Here is a 20,523-nt window from a genome sequence, read left to right on the forward strand (position 1 = left end):
GGTGGACAGAAAGATGTACTGCAACAAGGGGGGGGGGGGGGGTGGGAGAAGAGAAGAAGGTGGACAGGAAAAGTGAGGATAGGGAGATGGACAGAGAGAGGATTGAGATGTGGACGGAGAGAAGACGAAATAGGAGATGAGTGTCATATAAGTGAGACGCTCGTACGCGAGCGAGGCCGCATGCACGTATGTATGTACGGTTCGCACCTCCTCCTAAACCACTGGATCGGTTTCAGCCAATCTTAATGTCTGCAAAAAAGCGCAGACAAGGTAAGAACCACCTGCCGCCCATTGTGGTAGGGTCAGATGAAAAGGACGGAGGGTGCTATAGGAAGATAACTAAGGAAGTGTGAACCCATGACAACCAAATTTTGTACCTGTACGACCTGTAAATTATTTTTACAGGAACACTGTGAGTGTTGGGACTAAAAGTAGTGACAAAATATAAAAATAAGTAAATACTATGTCATAACAGCGCATTTTAGTATCGAATCGATAATTTTCTGAGTCACTTGACTTATTAGTGACATCTTGATGACGTTTCACCTCTTCGGTGAGAGGGGGTGGGACGGGGTGTGATGGGAACAAAGTCAGTGGACATGTTACCATATCTCTGTAACACCTATACCAAATTTGGTACATGTATCACTTACACAGGAAAGAAAATTTACTGACACCCCTGTGGGTACCAGTGGGAGTGAAGTGGCCGACACAAAAGCATAACATACAAAATATTTCTTGCTGTTCTTAGTTGACTTGGAATGCCTAAAACTACGGAACGCGATTTGTCTCTAGCAAGTTTTGTACAATGCGTCAACCAGATCGCAAGAATGAGCACTGAAGGAAGCCAATAAATTTGTCAGGTCGAAGATCGTGCCACACGGTACAATACCTCAGACGCATTAAACTCCCATGGTGTAAAACAACCGACCGTCAGACACTTGCCTAGGTGAAAAATACGTGACAGATGAATACGCTGGTGTAGTAGCTAAAAAAAAGCTTTGTGCTTCAGTAAAAATTATTTACTGACAGTTGCAGATGCTGCCTGTTGAAGGAAATTAATAGTACAGCAGTACTCACAGCAGCAGGATGAGATCGACCACCAAGATCCCGACGGAGATGAAGTAGAAGGCGCTGGGGAATGTAGCGACGGTCACCTTGTAGACTTGTCCGTAAATGAGGGATCCCAGCAGCGGTGCTATCGCTTCTAGAGTCATCACCAATGCGAACACCTGACCTGCGCACGATAGACGAACACCTCGTCATTGAGAACTAAGCAGCCAGATACTCACATGAAATGGCAGTCAGTTTTCTCTTGAGCACATAACGTGTATTTGTTTGTCCTAACTCTTATAAAAAGTTGACAAAATATTTTACGAGAAATTGAAATAATAAAATACATAACAAAAAACCATAAACAGGCTTACCTATCTCGTCCATCGTCACCAGCCTCACCAACATAGTTCTGGCCAGGACCCACACCATTCCACCAAAACAGCTGACAGCACCACCTGCAAATATACAATATTTTGTTTCTTCACTCAGATAGTGACGGTGCTACTTTGGATGGAAGTATGGGAGAGGATAGCGGCAACATAAACCAACCAATCGGGCCTCGGCTATTTTCTTCTCTGACATTTGTCCCATCGGCTGGGTTTTTCATTGTAAGAATCATTCTAATATCACATGTTCCGGGAGTTCAATGTTGTGTATGTGGGCTATGACCTCCTCTCCACATACAAACACCGCTACGTGCCTCGCACTGAAACGTGAATCGCTACCTCTGGGTTGTGGTTCTTCCGCTCTTCCGCTGTGGTGACTGACCAGAGAGGACCGTGCTTTACCACCAGTAGCGTCATTTTATCTCATTTCTCTGTGAAATGAGACACACCTTGAGTCAACTCCCACAAAACATACAGACTTAACGTGCTTCTCACTTAACAACAAGGCAGTTCACATCCGAATCATGATTAGTTAGAGCAATGTTGGTATTAGGAATCGGTATAAGTAAATGAAAATATTTTGAATCAGTTGTTATGATAAAGTCGTGATATGAAATTGGGATGATACATTAATTACAAATGAAAATATAAGTATGGTTCATGACAATGTTTTTGAATAATACGTACACTAACAAGTATAGGCACACATGGTTTCATGCAACTCTCACGCTGGTCTATCATGTACGAGCCCCTCCGTCTCTACATAACTTCTGTACCTTACATACATTTGAACCTGTTATCTGTAGTCAAGCCTTGGGCCAATTTTTCAACTTACACCCCGCCCCCCCTTCCCGACCCACACACTATCGTCAGTAATTTGACGATTCCTTGATTCCTCGGTATTTTTTCCATCTTCTGATCCCTTCTTTTCGTCATGTTGCACCACAAATTTCTTCACGTGATGAACCTCATGCTGCTCGCCACCTACCATCTACGGTTGGAGAAAGTGACTATCTTTCGACAAGAATACATCACAGGGGGCTGCCAGCACTGAACTTCAATGCGGAAACAAGCAACAGGGCCTCTCGGGGTCGACATTCCAACACTCATGTTCTCTAGGTGCTGAAACCTAGCAGGAGTAGGGAGGAGATCAATTGACCATAGAACTACGGTACGATGTCCATCGCGAATGGGTCATCAACGGTCATCGTAGAATCTGGAGAGGGGTCAATGACACTCCAGCAGCCAGCCCGAGACCGCTTTGCGCTGGACAATGGCCGCGCCTGCTCGCGGCAGCTCACCACGGCCCTGGACTCACACAACTTCACCTGGGCGTGCAACAGCGGCGCTGAGTGGACAGACGTCAGCTGGAATCCAACACGTAGCTGATGAGCAACAGCCGAGGCTGGTGAGGAAGGGCGACGACTTGTAAACAACGAGAATAAATGGTTGAACTCTGTTTTCTTTTTGAGTCATCAGTCTTGTGACTGGTTTGATGTGACCCGCCACGAATTCATCTCCTGCGCTAACCTTTTCATCTCAGAGAGGCAGTTGTAAACTACATCTTCAATTATTGGCTAAATTAATTCTTATCTCTGTCTCCCTCAACAGTATGTACTTTCTACAGCTCTCCAGTACCAAGGAAGTTATCTCCTGATGGCTCAACAGGCTTCGTCCGTTCTTCTTGTCCGTGTTTTCTATACGTTTCTTTCCTCGCCGATTCTGTGGAGAACGTCATCATTCCGTATCTTATCAATCTACCTGATTTTTACAATTCTTCTGTAGCACCATCATTCAAAGGCTTCGATGCTAGTCTATTCAAATTTTCGCACAGTCTATGTTTCACAAACTACAATTCTGTGCTCCAAATAAACATACGTAGAAATTTCTTCCTCAACGTAAAACTACTATCTTCTCTAGGATAGTAGTCCCCTTTTCGAAAGTGCTATCCTGCTTTCTTTGTCCTCCTTGCTCGATCCTCACGGATAATCTTGCTGCCTGGGTAGCACAATTTCTTAACTTCTACTTCTTAGTAGCGTCGTTGGCACTTCACAGGTTCCAAACAGATATCCTGACTTCACACAGAGGTGTCTCCTCTAGGCCTTCTATATTTAGACTTACAGTGTACGTTTTTGGTAATGCTGCCTGTACAAGCAAAAACGATGCAGGAAACTGAAAGGTATTTTACTTTAGAAACAACAGTCGTTAAACATACGTGACATCGCACATGACAGTTATATGTCATTAGATCCCAGAAAATTCTCCCCAGATGTGTTGAGTGTTATCGGATATTAACGGTGCATTAAAGGAGAGAACTAGAGGCCAGTACCCATACGATACCAGCATGCTGTCATCCTTTTACTCACCTATATACATAAACCTCCAGTCTGGAGCTATGGCGTACAGGGTGCTGCCGACGATCCTGCAGCCGAAAGTAATGACAGCTATCCACGCGTCGTGCAGTCGCAGCCAGCGCACAAACACCAGAACTCCAATCAGGGTACCTGTAAAGCACGTCTCCTCAGGTCATTGTCTTCTCTCTCACTGTCACTAAGCATCTAATCTGGGGTCTCTCCTGGTATCTTATGTCACCGAAACGACTCCACACCAGTATTTTTTTGCAAGCCAGTTCTGAGTCATGTGATTAAATACAAAATTATAGATACTAATCAAGGATTACGATTTTTGTCTTCCCTTCATATGGGAGAGTGAATGGTAAAATCGTTTCTGTTCCAAATCAACTACAATCATTGCTTGTATGTACTGCAATAGCAAAAGTGCTTGAAACTGTTGGTATTTCCTTTGATATTTAGATTTCAATATTACCCATCGCCGTATTTTCTGTGAATCTATTCTAAATAATTCACAACGAAAAAGTGTGATACTGAGATGGCATTGACAAGTGTCATATATCGGGCTCATGTGTACTGTTACCTACACTGGTGTCATAACTGGAATACAGACTCCCTCGTATCGTTTCATGTTTTATAGTGCAATGTGTTAATCCCACTGCACGGAATGTACCGGGAAGAATGGTCAGTATTCAGGGATATGTGAGGAAGGTTCAAATAGGCAAAAAAGGATATTGGGGGCCAGGGCTTAGCCACAGCGTAGTGGATGTTTCCAGAATGAAATTTACACTCTACAGCGAAACGTGTGCAGATATGAAAACTTGTGGTTAGATTAAAACTGTGTACAGGACCGAACTGGACCTCGGGAGCTTTACCTTTGGCGTGCACGCGCCCTACGACTGCGCTACCGAAGCTCACCACACTGCTTTGCTTCTGATAGTATCTCACCTCTCATCCTTAAACTCCAGCGAATCCTGCAAGACTAATAATGCTGGAAAAAAGAATGATGCTGTGACAGTTTTAATCTGCCAGGAATTTTAGTTTCAGCGTACACTCCACTGTATAGTGAAAATTTCATTCTGGAAACATCCCCTCATGTTCGATATGCTGTTTCCATAAACTGTGCTACAAACAATTATACTAAAATAATAAGGTAGTGTTGAAGTTCAATAAAGACACTAAATGCCAACTAGTTCTTAATAATTTGCTTAACCACAAGGGTTCGACATACTGCCGTTGGTTGGAATGTCCCAAGTTTTTGCTTCCGTCTTAGATTCTATAGGCTTATAGCCTATAGCGAAGCAAATCATAGTAAAATTACTTAAGGCACAGTGCAAATATAAACTTGTATACCAAATTAAATGTTAAATGTTTTAAATGGAGATGAATAGTTATCATTAAACGACTTACCTAGGGCTGTGGTTCCGTTATTGTAAAAACCGTACAGCTGCGTGTCTGCTGGTCCCCACTTCAAAATGTCGTTAAAGAGATTGTAAGCGGGAACTGATTCACCTGCAAAACAAACAGCAAGTAGGGATTAGAGGGAGGAGAGATTTCGCGAACAGATAGACTACAAAATGCGTCACGCTCCTGCCTTGAACAGTACAACTCTACCACTGTCGGGGAGAAGGAAACGCGCGAGCGATCTGTTTGTTCCGTGGCCAGCGCAGATGCCCGCCAACGTGAAAGCAGCTAATTACGTCGCAACCGTCGCACTACAGGCTAGAGTGTTGCTGTCGAATAGGACTTGCTCTGTAAAACAAAAAAAGATAGAAACTGAGCACGTATCCAGTGCTGGCCATTAAAACTGGTATACGGCGAGGGCATAATGCAAATGATTAGCATTTCGGTGGAATCGCAGAAAGTAGGCAGGAATGGCGGCACCTAGTTTTCTGTAGGAGGAAAGATTATGTAATAGATATGTCATTGAGATATCACAATTAATATTGTTTATGGGAAGACATTGTTGTCTTTAATGAACACAGCAGACTCGCTGTTTCTTACGTTTTAGGGCCAGTATCTGTGAGCTGACTTCGAGACCTGTGTGACGCCATCCTTCAATAACATAAAGCAAATACTCATGTTGCTGGTGCTGTCCTGGCCCACAGAGGGTGTTCGGCTGTTGTCCTCTCCAGTACGTACTTCAAACCATGCATTCACTGAAAACACCTAGTCACGTGTCTCCGAGAACCTGGCTTGAGACTGGTCACCAGCTACTACGATTGATAAGCCCTGGCGCAAAGTTGAATCCCCGCGGAATGACGTACCCGCGTCTGTGATCCAAGCTCTGGTTGACTCGATACCAAGGCGGACGAGAACCGTTTTTGCTGTCAGCTCTGCACCCTCTTACCCCAAATCACCTAGAAATGCAGTAGTTTTTCCTCTTCTGTTGGGTATAAGCACAATAAGTAAAATTTCGTTATTTACTATCTTTTGTAGTGTTGCAATTTTGAAGGTTAGCAGGGAACGGTAAGATCATTTCTTTGAGCAACATTTAGTTAATGGCTGTATTGTAGGAATATCAAGCGAGCGTTTAACACATCTGTGAATAGGTTGAGTGCTTACCTATTAAGGTGAGCATGCCGCTGATGACGACAAAGATGACGATGAAGATGGTGGCCCGGCCGTTATGTGGCCGCTTCTTGAGGCACGTCTTGAGCGCGTCGCGCACCAACTGCGGCCGGAAGATCCCCTTGCAGCAGCCACAGCTCTCCTGAGGGCATCAGACACACCAACGTTTCTTTAGAAGTATTCGTTCTGACACGCCCTCCAGCAGCCACACCTTCATCGAGCGAATGATCCACAATGACGTGACAAAAGTCATGGGATACAGTGTAAGTAGGCTGTTTAGGTCTTTATGTTGGTAAAGTCACGTAGCGCTCTATATGAAAATCACTGACTGTGCTGTGAGCAGTCTGTGACAGGTTTGTATTGTTGGAATTTGCTATTGTAGTGTTGGGCAGTGCTGTTAACAGCGCGTAGCGTTGCGCAGTTGGAGGTGAGCCGCCAGTAGTGGTGGATGTGGGGAGAGAGATGCCAGAGTTTTGATAGCGGACGATCAGAGACAGTAAATTTGTAAGACTGAATGTCATTATATAATGACTTTTGAACACTATTGAGGTAAATACATAACAATGTTCTCTATCAAAACCTTTCATTTGCTAACCATGCCTATCAGCAGTTAGTGCCTTCAGTAGTTAGAATCTTTTATTTAGCTGGCAGTATTGGCGCTCGCTGTATTGCACTGATTCGACTAACGAAACTTTTTGTGAGGTAAGTGATTCATGAAAGGTATAAGTTATTGTTAGTCAGGGCCATTGTTTTGTAGGGATTTTTGAAAGTCAGATTGCGTTGCGCTAAAAATATTGTTTGTCAGTTTAGTGTTGATTGGAATAAGTAAAGGGAGAAATGTCCAAGTACGTTCAGCTTTGCTCAGCTGTTTGAAAATCAAATAATGTAAGAGGTTTATCAGCACGGTCATTCATTCATTTTTCTAAGGGGACGTTTCAACAGATATACACATATTTTTTACAACTTTTTTACAAATATATTAAATTTTTCACACTTTAACTTGACATTTGTCACGAACTTCCATGTCCACATCAAACTTTTGACGTGGCGAGTTCATCGAGTGTGGAAACATGAAAATGAATGTATAAAACCCTGACGATGTGCGCAATCCCGAAACTCGTTGTCTCCTAAATAAAGCACTTCCAGTTTTGACTGGTAATGCATCTTATTCTACACCATATAAAGGGACAGTAACGAAGTACAACAGCCTCCATTGTGAATTAAATTAACTTCAGTTCTATAACGTAACAGGGATGAAGAGTTGCACAAATTTACGATAATGCTCTAATAAGCTGATTTTTAAGGAATGTGCAGCAAGTAGTCTACTCTTTTATTCAATAGTGTGACCTCCTACCACCTTACAGTGTGCGTTTACTCTCATAATTGTATAGTAACACATTCGTTTTCCTGTTCTGTCTCTAAAATAATTTCAGGCAAAATTGCTTACAAATTGTCTTGTAAATCAGCACGCTGGCCAGATGTTGTGAATCATCCTTCTGCAGGCAGGCATGTGTCATTCCATTGTAGGACACTGAGCTGTGGAGTTCTGAGAACCAACAAGTTTGTCTTCTGCTAATGATGTTCACTGTTTGTGAAGCTCAGTAACATGCTCCTTCCAGTTCAAGTTAAGGTCAAGATGTGCACCCTTAAATCAGGAGCTTTCAACCCCACTCACTGATTCTTCTCATGTGCTGCATCCATTGTTGATATGACTATATTTGCTGTGTAGTAGAGAATGTAGTGTGTTTATCCAAAATTTGCAGAGAGTCCATTTTAGGAGAACCATCAATAATTGTTTGGAAAATACCATGTACTAATTCTTCTGTTGCTTTCTCTGTAATAGAATTTTTGAAACCACTAGTATCATCCACTGAAGTACCCGTTTTGCTTGTTGAATATTAAATGAAAGTGAATATTAAATGAAAGTGCAATGTCATCCACTTATATAAGGAATAGTAGTGGACCAAAAATTGAACCCTGTGGAACACCTTTTGTTATTTTACTCCAATCATTACACTATTTTCTACCTTTTCGATTCTGTCTGAAATATTCAGCACAACCTTCTGCATGTAAAGCCATCAATTCTATAAAACTCGTATTTTTCTAATAGAGAATCATGATGTACACAATCGAAGGCGTTGCAGAGCTCACAGAAAATACCAACGGATGATTAATTATTATTTAAAGCTTTTGCTATTTGATGAGTGAATGTATAAATAGCGTTCTCTGTCAAGCAACCTTTTTGGTATCCAAACTGTGATATGCTAAGTAAATCGTTTCGGCTTAAGTGTGTGACTAATTTGGAGTACATTACTTTTTCGAATATTTCGAAAAAAGATATCAGTAAGAAAACTGGACGATAACTGTTTAAATCTGTCTTGTCACCATTCTTATGTAGTGGTTTAATACTTGGATATTTTAATGTATCTGGAAAAATTTCTTGAGTCAGTGCTGCACTGCATATATCACTAATGACATACTTATTGGGTTCTAATTACGTTTCAGAACTCTGTCTGAAACACCGTTAATCCCACAAGAGCTTTTGTGTTTTAGAATTTTTATAATTGTTTTAATTTCAGTGAAGAACATTAGCCCTTCTTCTAGGTGCTTAAAGCTTAATGGAATGGCATTTTTGATATGTTCTCTTGCTTCTTCTACTGAACCATTTAAACCTATATTTGTTGGTGAAGTACTTGCAACTTGTGAATTATCAGTGACAACATTGTAATTTAGTTTAAGTGTTGTGGAATCTTGTACACTGACTGGTTGTTCTGTCACAGTGTCCCATGCGGCTTTAATTTTATTATGTGCATTATTCATTTCTGTCAGGACACGCATACTTCTGGACATTTTAATGACTGTTTGTTTGAAGTTCTCATTTTTAGTAGCACGAAAGACAAAAATTTACAAGCCTTGTGGACCGCAGTCTTCTTCGCAGGACGGCAGAAATACTGTAAGGGGCAGCAGTGACTTACGTCCTCCGGCTGGGTGTACGGCGGCACGGTCTCCGGCAGCAGGAAGATGGCGTAGAGCAGACACGCCAGCATGAGGCAGGAGGCCATCGTGTACATGCCGTAGTAGTGCAGAGCAGCCGTCATGGGTGCCGACAGCCCTGAGCCCAGCATCGTGCCCGTGTACTGCGACGCGTCCAGGAAGCCCAGCCTGCGGCAGCCAAAGGTCTGAGGCGTGATTCGCAGAATGCCAGCGCACAGCGGGCAAACAAATCGCTTATACCACAATCTGACATTAACAAAGCAGCGAACGTGCATCGAATAAACTTGTTTTCTGAAATGTAGTTATTTAATACCTCGTATTATTGAAGAAAAAAAAAGTTGTACTTACCAGTTGGTAGTGAACACGAAAATAACAAAGGACGAACAAATCACAAACGTATGATACTTTCATTCGAACAGGAAGTCTGGGTACTGTGTATTGAAATAGTTCATCTATATAGAAGATGCCAAACCTAGTGTTGTGTACATAGTTCTGCGTAATCAGCACGTACACAACTTTCCTACTAGAGCGCGCCCTGCTAAGCACAACAGTGCAGGCGCAGCGCTCGTCTGTCTCCGCACTACGAGATGGCACTGCCATAGAGACAGACCAAATTCTGCTTCTGACAATCCACGTATTAATATGTAACGCAGCCAATGAGATTTCTACTAGCGTAGAACCTTTTCTCCTCACGGATCACACTCGTGCAGTGATACATGATAGCGTGAGGTATTATAGCGAGTGTACAGACCTCCAATTAGTCAGTCTGCATTTGTCTGCACCAGTCTGTACCAGTCTGCATTTGTCTGCACCAGTCTCTAACAGTCTGCATTAGACTGCACCAGTCTGTACCAGTCTGCATTAGACTGCACCAGTCTGTACCAGTCTGCATTAGACTGCACCAGTCTGTACAAGTGTGCATTAGTCTGTACCAGTCTGTACGAGTTCTACATTTGTCTGTACCAGTCTATAGTCAAGTTTCAGTCTGCGCCAAATAAGATTGTCATATTCCTGTACATAGCCATGAAGTTAAATGTATACACACTTTTGTCAAGTATCAGAGATATATATGAGAATAAGGTTAACACACCAATACCAAAGGAACTTCAGATTGTCAATTGTAAATAACATCCAGAGCCAAGGTAAGTAATTTTTGTGCTGGTTATTATTTTAATAAATGTGTGTGAAAATTAATCAAGTTCTGTTGAAAGTTGGTCACCATCAATTTGCTACTCTAAGCATGCAAGTGACATTTCTATCATCTGACCGAACGGCAGAAGATAAACACGCCATGATAAGACCACGAGACACATTGTTGACACTCGCCTACTTCGTTAGAGCGACAAGTCAAATAATCTGATGGTGTGTGTACTGAAGGTCTTACAGTACGCACACCACACCTAGCCACAGTGCTCTGTTAACTTACTAAGAAAACCGACAGCAGTGTATCATCGCATCCACTAAGATGTTGTTTTTAACATCTTCCCCAGGCTGGACCACTGGAGAGCTTAGGTCCTTTTCAGCTATTATCCAATGAGACGCGATTGTGCTAGAAAGATTCGAAATTTGCTTTACAATAAGAAACACCTCCTTAAAATTTGGATCAAAAATCATGGAATGAAATCGCATTGTAGACTCGCAGTGCAAGAGCGCCCAATGTACACAAACTGTCAAGGTCAAGTTTCTTAACTGGAATACTGTAATTATATATTTGTACATTAGACATCTTACTTTGTACGACTGTTTTATAATTTCAAAAGTGTTTTTATGGATACATAGAAATAAAGACCTGGCATTGTGGAGTAGATGCTAAGTCCCAATATAGACCTAGTTATGTATATAGTAATATGCCTTTTACATTGTATACCCACTCCTGTCGTAAAGTTAGTAATGAAGAGAAAATACATGTATGGATGAAAGGACTTGGTGTACTTGAGGAAAATGTAGCTCTAACTGGTGATGTAACTCTGTACTATAATTATTAATAAAGTGTGAACTGTAGCATCAGCCATTAACCGGACAAGGTTGCAAGGAGCTCAAGGATGCAAGAGTTTTAAAAAAATAACAAAGCGTAGTCAATACTTGACTATAAACACAAACTTTTTGTTTTTCTTTGTAATAGAAAACATGTAAAGTCAACTCCGGGTTTCTCAGATATAGTCTGATTAAAATTACTTGACAGTTGACGTGCTGGAGGTGTATTCATCCAGTCAGAGCGCTCAACATCACGCCTGAACTATACACTGTTGCCAGACTGCCAGAGACTGGTCAGTTAAGCTAAATTACAGTTCTTTGTCTAGCTTTTCTTCATGTTGTGTTTGGATCACGAATCCTGTGTCTGGCCTTTTATTTCGCATTTTATTACACACAAACACACACACACACACACACACACACACACACACACACACACACACACACACACACACACATGACGATGGTAGTGAAATACGCACATTTCCTACACGCCACTAGCCAAAGACTGCTGGATTCATTCGTACAAGATGCTATTTGGATTCAATTATCATCACAGAGACTGGCCTACAGTAGGTAAACATCGTACGACATGATGTAAAATCGAACTTTTTGAACGCAGGAAATGGTCGTTGCAACTGACTTTGTATGCAAATAAATATAAGGACGTAGTCTGAAGCTCCTCCACAGTGTAGTGGTAACACGGCAGTGTACAGCGTAAATTCGATGTGTTCGCATATCGCCAGGTGAGAAAAACGTTTTTTTCATTCTTAAATCTTAACCAAAGTAATTCTGATTATAATTGCTTTTAATTAATTGGTTTCAATCAATTTTTTTATTTTTAGTCTTTTGGTGGATTATTTTGATCTTCATATTAACTTCTTTATTTGCTCTTATTTTCCTTCGTATAGTTCTCGTTTATTATGGAGTCTGCTATTGCCGCCTATAACATACAAATCTGTTCCAATCAGAGCTGCTCATCGATAGGCATCGCATCATAGCGCTTAGCAAAAACGAAACGTCACAGTTCGTTTTTAAGGACGAAACTGAGTTTCTTTCTGTCTGGAATTTGCTCCTACATGTCAGCTTTAAAAGCCGGGAGCAAAACGAGCTTGATTGACGCGACTGTAAGTTCAGGGTCATAAAACAGGTTGTCTGCCAAAGTTCAGTAACTGGTCGTTTAAAATCAGAGCATCTCATGTTCCCGCCATTCCTGATGGCAGCAGCTTCCAGCGTTGCTGCACGATGCATGCACAGCATTTCAGCAGCTGTGAAGTGACCCACCATGTTTGCATGTCGCCTATAACCGAGTGCTAGAATTTATGGCAATACTGTCGTGTCATGCGACAGATGTGAACTGTCAAGTAATTTTAAGCGGACTATAGAAAGTGGTATAACGGGAGTACTGTCTGTTACGCGCTTCACAGACGGTCGCCAGGCGTAAAAGTAGGAGGAAGAGAGGCGCCAGCTTGCAAGGACGTACCGGACTGCCTTGTCGTCGACGGGGGCGACGTCCGCGATGTAGATGTTGGCCACGCCCATGAGGTTCATCATGCCGCCGCTGAAGGATGCCACCACAGAGGGCAGCAGCAGCAACTCGGGCTGCAGGTCTGGCACCGCCGACAGCGCCGCCCACGCCGCGTACGCCACGGTGTTGCCTGCGCACAGCACACACAGTCTCCGTTACACACCCGGCGGCCACTACGCGCGATCGGTGAAAACCTAAGCGTCGGCAACCTGCTCTTGGCCAACTATCTGGATTGAAAATACGCAACAGATATCTAAAATACGTATATATGATATGTATTTGCAGTCTGAATATGGGAAACCGTTGGCTGTGTTATGAAATGACGACAATAAAAATTTGTGCCTCCCCTGGACTCGAATACTGATTTCTTACTTATCGCAAATGGTCTCCTTATAATTTGTATGTCGTAGCACGACTAATGGCCATACACAAACATACATATCTCGTGAACCAAGCGTCTACAATGTGCACTCGCACATCCATTATCTATATTCCTATCCAGAGGAGACATGTTAATTGAATGCTGCATGCCGAGTTTGGCGGATAAGTGTGATATATTGCAAACGACTTTCAATTCAAAAGCTTCCCCTGCATGCGACGGCACAGAATGGATGTATGAGTGCAGGTTGTAAGCACGTGGTTTCAGTCTTGCTCGGAGTCGTGCTCGCTATCAGTAGGAAATCTGGGTTCGAGTACTGATCTGGCACAAATTTTCAGTGTCGCGTTTCCGTTATACGGCTGATGGTTGTCCATCCAGTCTTGTCCTGAGGAAGGCTGTTGTAATACGGTCGAAACGTTGGTTTTATAGTATACAATTAATGTATTTTACACAATGATGTGGAACAACAGCCATAAGAATTTTAATCATCACAGCAGAGGCTGCAGTAGACTAAGAGTTATCTTTAATATAAGTCATACAGATCTTTGACTCGAAATGATATTTGCATACAAACTGTTACTTCCGCTCATGTTAGCTTTGCAGATTCTCTTCCGATGACACCTTCGTGGAATTCTGGTTTCTTACCTAATTATCTGCTACGGTAGTGTAAACAGTGATGGAACCGTGGTTAACGTACCGAGGAATGACCATATGAAGATGGGACGGCGACCGAACTTATCGCTCCAGCTGCCAATGAATAATGCGGCGAATGCGGGGACCACCGCCTCGATGATGGTCTTGTACATGATCAGCGTGACGGCTTCGGTGCGCTTGTCGTCCGGGCAGTCGGTCGTGTCTTCCATGCGGCACACGCGCTGTGTTAAAAGCGCGCTGTCGAATGAACCCACTGCCGTGTTGGAAAACATGAACAGCAACACCATGGGCTCCACCGTCGGTCGCACTCGCCACCATTGCGCTGAAATATCCTTAGGTTAGCTCCACGCAGCACCGAACAAACTAAAAAATTTGTATTTCGTGCCTCACCGTGAGACTGGAGTCAATAAGGGCATAGAAATTTCAGTGATGGAAGTGATTTTTGTGCAAGAAGAATAGTCTATTCGTGAATGAATGTGAGACTTATAAGCCTTGCCTTCTCTAATTTAGCAAATGATTATTTCGAATATTCACAAAACAGCCCACGATCACATTATTTCGGCGAGCAACCCTGTTGGCATCGTCAGGTGCACTGACATACTGACCCGGTCGCATCCCCTACCCGCCGTAACCTCAAGTGGCAGTCAGCGCTCGAAGGCCCACCCCACCTAGGCAAGGGAAAAACTCACCGATTTAAGTCGATACCGGTATTTTAGTCGTGGATACTCGGAATTTTCTGTTTTTCTTTCTCTCTTTCCACTTTTTTGCTAACAATCAAGTCAAAACAGAATGTGAGTTCTTGTGCTAAAAGTTTTGTTTTGTCTATAAAACTTGTTTAAAAAAAACGAGTAACGCTTTTTCGTACCATTTCCATAGCTTTGAAAAAACGGGCCATTATGGAAACTGAGAAATGCGATCAGCACTATTTTAAAACATTACCTGCAGTTAGAAACTAACAACAAACGACGTGGCATAAGGATCGGTACAGCATTGCACAGAGAATAATGTACCCATTGCCATGTGGCGTGGTATATTGGACGATCTGTGTGTGCGTGCAGTGGCCAAGACTAACACCAAACTTGTGTGTTAGGGATCCCGAAAACAGACAGGATAAAACCTATACCAGTATTTCAGTTCTTGTGAACTGATATTTTTCGTTATTATTTTGCTCTCTGTTATAATACGAGTTTTTTATTTTTACTAACAACTGAGTAAAAAACCAAAATATCAATTAGCCATGACAACAGTAATAAATTTTTAGTTTTTAAATAAACCTTTTTTTGCAAAAAAGTGTAATTTTTACTCGTAAAATTTCCATTGCTTTGAAATATGTCCACAGCTCGTGGTTGTGCGGTAGCGTTCTCGCTTCCCGCGCCCGGGTTCTATTTCCGGCGGGGTCAGGGATTTTCCCTGCCTCGTGATGACTGGGTGTTGTGTGATCTCCTTAGGTTAGTTCGGTTTAAGTAGTTCTAAGTTCTAGGGGACTGATGACCATACATGTTAAGTCCCATAGTGCTCAGGGCCATTTGAACCATTTTTTTTGTGAAATATTGGAATATTACAGAAATTGGGAAAAGTGATCAGTACAATTTTATTAACAACGGCGATAGCAAACACCAAGACAGGCAAGGCATAGTTGCTTATACGATAATGTGGCGTGCAGTGTACTACGTGTGTATATGTACATGGGTGTACAAGACTTCCTTCATATTGTGACTTATCACTGTCGTCATCGGGCATTATATTGGTCTTTCTATTATTTACTGTGACTGTGTGAACTAGACTATACTTTCCGAGAACTAGATGCGAATAAAAGATTTGTTTGTGTCTCCTGTATGAAATCAGTCCGTGAAACGTAAGTATCGAATTACGCAGTACGCTATTGTTGCGATGCTACGTTCTTGTAATGGATCATCGATATTACATCTCCTCGAATTTAAGAACTTTTTTGTATCACGTGCTGGACACTGAATGACAGACTGCTAACATACACATTGTAAGCATGTGGTCCCAAATACAGAAACAATGTTATAGGGCGTTTTCTATTTTACATTATATATAGGAATTCAGTTACTTTCAAGATTGGTCAGTTAATTACGAAATGCTGAAATACAACAATGGTAAGTCTTGCTGATGTGAGTAACCGTCTTCCGTTTCAGACTACACCTTCTCCCTTCAGCATCTTATAAGACGTTTGCTTTAATTATCCTAAGTGTTAATGATTTAGACTTCTCTAAAGGTGAATGGCGTCTAACATTATAAACTGGTGAAAATAAATGTCTATAATCATTGTTTATAGGCCGCTGTACTTCACAGAGCGCACGTTTAAAAGTACTCATTGACTGCACACTTCTTGTTGCGTTTGCCTCTGTGGGTGACACATACTTCAGAATGCGAGAAACACAAATCCAATATTTTTTGGAGTTAACTCTGTTGGTTCATGAGGTATCCGTGCATCACATGTTCCTTACACGAATCCGAAAGTACTGTATTTGTGGAACGCTGTACGAAAACTTAGCACAGTTCTAACTTCATATTCTGACACTATAACTTCCTCTGTGAGTCAGACAGTACACTCATATACTGTGGAATCGCAGTAGTCTACGTTTCACTTAATCTCCCAAACTTACTCTGTTAAATCATACTGATGGATTCAACGATTTCGTAGATGACTCTGCCTTCTCTCACTAGATATATGATATTATATCTCTCCATTATGCACTCTATGCATCACACTACGACAAAAAATTTCACATAATGATATCACTGAAGTAAACTTAGCACTACCATTTCGACATTCTCTTGAAGAAAGCGTAAACTGTGTTCAGTGTTATCTGAGGCCTGCGATTCCATTCGTGTCCTGAACTGCATTTTGACCTACAATGCGCTACCGTGTCATCCTCCGGCACAAACAAGTACCGTCGAATGACATTTATCGTGAACAGCTCAGATTCTTCGACGTTACCTTCCACTTTAATAACATTCGTTCGTACTGTTCCGAATACTTTCTAAAGACTTTGCTACGTATATGTAGTACTAATCCGAAATAATCTTCAGTAGTTACGCGTTGATGAATTATCACTCTCGGCTGGTTTGCTCATAAAGATCATAAAATTAATATACATATTATTATGCTCAGACCAATATTATACAACATGCACCGGGACAGAAGTGAGATAATATAATACAAGTTCTCGAATCTCTCGAATAAACAGTTACCCCGAAGTTATTATATCAGGGTTTTAAGACTACATGCGTACGCCGTTTATTTGCATCCTCCTTTATGCACCAAAGCCTACTTTGTGCACAGTATCCCATTGTCTCTGGTTCGTACGACACTATATACTTCATCTGCTATAGCTCGTGTTATATGTCTGTATCACAGTTAAAAGTTTTTCGTCTAGCTGAAGACCTATGTGACAAGGTTCCGTTAAGTGTGGCGTATGTCATATGTGGCTTTGAATGCAGGAGAGCCGTGCCTCTCGGGGTATCATTTACGATACCTTTGCTCATGGCCAGAGTTTCTTTATCTATTGACTGAGACAACTTAGCTAAAGTCTTGCTTCTAACTATAAAAGAAGCCCGACGATTCCTTAAGTATCCGCACAATTACCATCAGAGGCAATGGTGTCAGTCGCAGAGTGAAACCTAAAGGCTACGAAATATCGTTATACCTTCTGACAGCTACAGCCAGAAACAGAAAGAACTGAAGACAATGTAAAGACCTAATATTTATAGAGTCCTAGGAAACTGCTTACAAAGAAACAGGACTAGTAAATTGCTGTTTGTCCTTTACATACGACAATTTCCTGGGTGATACACGTTGTCTGGTAGCGATTATACTCACCTTTGCGTGAAGATTTGATTTTCTCCCCGTCATTGAGAATGGCTGACTGTTGGTCAGTGCGCGACACATCGTCTTGAACTGAAAGCTTCCGTTCCGTGTCCATGGTCTTCAAAGGGCAGAAACTCTGCAAATAACCCAGCAACAATTACATGCATTGGCTTGGATTGTTGACAAATTAAGAGTAATTACTTATTTACTCTAATGATAGAAGAAACAGGAGTATTACTTCAGTCATTATAAGATGTTTAGTTGTTGTTCTTCTGGGAGGGTGGGTATGGAATTCATGAGAGGATAATCCAGTTCAGCTGATACAGAAATGGTCCTGTTTGCAAAACTGCGATAGTGTGATTGGGTGTGGTCAGTTTACTGCCCTGGTTTACACAGTTAAAATGAGCTATGTCTCCAATGGAGACACACGATCGTATTTGGTTGACAGCTATGCTGTATTTAGGTATCTACTACTTATTATTTATATTTTTTGTCGAACATTAAAACAGATCACTAAAACCACCACTCTAATAGCGTGTTGATCCACCTCTGACGCTGAAATTGGATATGCAATGCACTACCTGTACGTTCTGAGGAAAGATATGTGATATCTGCTCTGATGCTCTGCAATGTGGATCGAAACAATGGTACTTGAGGTTCAGGATATCAAATGGAGGTCCTTATCATGATGTTACAGCATGAAAAACTTTCCTCCTGGATATATCCCCCACCATCTAGCCCACGTCTCGTGAAGCGTGTATCAAGCAAGCGTTCTCCAGGAAGAACAAGAATCCTGACGCTGTGTGAAGGAAACAGCTTCATCTCACAAATCGACACATCTGTTGCTTTCTAGTCCAATGGGGTTGTTTACGTGGCGTGCCTACTGTAGACTTTGTCACCGAGTCACACGTACGAGTCGTCAGCTGCAGAGGCCCATTTGCAACACGCGCCGTGGACGATGTCCTCCGTAATACGTGTGCTTTTACCATCGCTGGCTGTTACGTCACTACAGACTGCTCATAATACCGCTCTAACGAGTTGACGAAGTAGTTGTGACGTCAGTGGATCTGCGTGGAGCGCGGCCGCCCAGTACAGTGCCGCTCCTCCGTGACTCGCCCTCTCTGAGGAACAACGAGCCGTTCCGTCGGTGTCGTCGCTCCTCTTGTTCTTGTTGCCCAGCCACCAGGCCGTCGCTGTCGCCCAAGTCGCTAACACCGTTAGCTTCTCCACACTCCGCAGACGTGTTTTCGCCGAATTATTTCTCAGTATCTTTTTTCTGTTACTATCTTTCGCGGACAGTCCAAAAGCCGTTGGTCGGCCACTGAGTATACGAACAGTAAAGTCCAATTGGTGATTGTGGCACAGTGACATGGTTCATTGTCATCCATAAAGATTTCATCTTTGTTTGGGAACATGAAGCCAATGAACGGCTGCAAATGGTCTCAAAGTAGCCGAACATAACCATGTCCTGTTAACGATCGGTTCAGGTGGACTGGAGGACCCAGTCCATTCCATGCAAACACAGCCGACGCCATTATGGAGCCATCTCCAGTTTGCACACTGCCTTGTTGTCAGCTTGGGCTCATGGCTTCATGGGACCTGCACCGCACTCGAACACTACCATCAGCTCTTACCACCTGAAATCAGGACTCATCTTACAAGGCAATCGTCTAGTGTCCGATCGATACGGTCACGAGCCGAGGAAAGGCGCTATAGGGGACGTCGGTTTGTTAGCAAAAGCACAAACATCGTTCGGATGCTGCAGTAGTCCATTAACGAGAAATTTCACCGCATTGTCGTAACTGATAGGTCCGTCGTACGTCACAAATAGATTTGTGCTGTTTTTGTTTTCATTTTTTTTTTTTTTTTTTTTTGCAGTGTTACGTTCTGTTAGGACAGACAGCTCTACGTATACGGCACTGCTCTCTGTCGTTAAGTGAAGGCGGTCGGGCACTGCGTTGTCCGTGGTGAGAGATAATGCCTAAAATTTGTTATTCTCAGCACACTCTTGACAACGTGGAAGTCAGATTATTGACTTTCCTAACGATTTCCTAAACAGAAACTTCCATTCTTCTAGCTCCAACTATCATTCCACAAAATTACCACATATGGAGCAACCAGTCTCGAAATCACGTTTTATTAACTTTTGCTAATCGATTTCAACTGATTAACATACAATATCTTCCCTGGGTAGTCTTAAGCAGAGATCAATCTTAAAGTCAAACCACATGGAGCCCACCATTCATATCATTCCACATTCAGAGTTGTTAAATCCCATCGTGCTGGCATAATCATGTCGGAAATCTTTTTAACATAAATAATCGGAATACAAATGTCAGCTCCACCAATGCACTGCCCCTTTATGCCTTGTGTACGCAGTACTACCGCCATCTGTATAGTGCATATCGCTATATAATTTCATTTTCAGTTCAGTCTATATCAAAACGAGTTTCTTGTGTCAACGTTCCGCCTCCTCTTCAAACGAGGCAGTACCTTCTTTCGTTATAATTTTCCGAATCGCCTCCATACCAGTGCGTTCACAAGAAAGAACTCATTTACTTCAGCGTCTAATAAAGCGTGGACTGCAATTACTCATTACTGCAAATACAGTATTTTGTGATAAACTATTGGCGAACAAAGAAGATCAAAATATACTTGGACATAAGGATTTCAGAGATATGGATGGACATTAAATAAACATTTACAACAAGGAATTTCTTTAGATGCTCTATCGAGAGCAACGAATTTAAAACACGACGGATTGAGGAGACTGCGACAGGAGGACACAAGAAAAT

The 20,523-nt window shown here is 42.2% G+C and overlaps 1 protein-coding gene across 5 annotated transcripts in view; it reads right to left on the minus strand.

The window, feature by feature from the left end:
- LOC126271856 (proton-coupled folate transporter-like) overlaps positions 1 to 20,523 on the minus strand; it is a 247,947-nt gene that overhangs the window by 66,024 nt on the left and 161,400 nt on the right. The window contains exon 9 of one of the 5 annotated variants that reach the window (XM_049974203.1): positions 1,428 to 1,511. The exons of the other annotated variants lie outside the window; for them this stretch is intronic. Within the exon in view, the coding sequence (XP_049830160.1) occupies positions 1,428 to 1,511 (84 nt within the window). The remainder of the gene's footprint in view (positions 1 to 1,427; positions 1,512 to 20,523) is intronic. 5 annotated transcript variants of the gene reach the window in all.

The sequence above is a fragment of the Schistocerca gregaria genome, chromosome 1 (assembly GCF_023897955.1).
Source record: "Schistocerca gregaria isolate iqSchGreg1 chromosome 1, iqSchGreg1.2, whole genome shotgun sequence".
Lineage (NCBI taxonomy): Eukaryota > Metazoa > Arthropoda > Insecta > Orthoptera > Acrididae > Schistocerca > Schistocerca gregaria.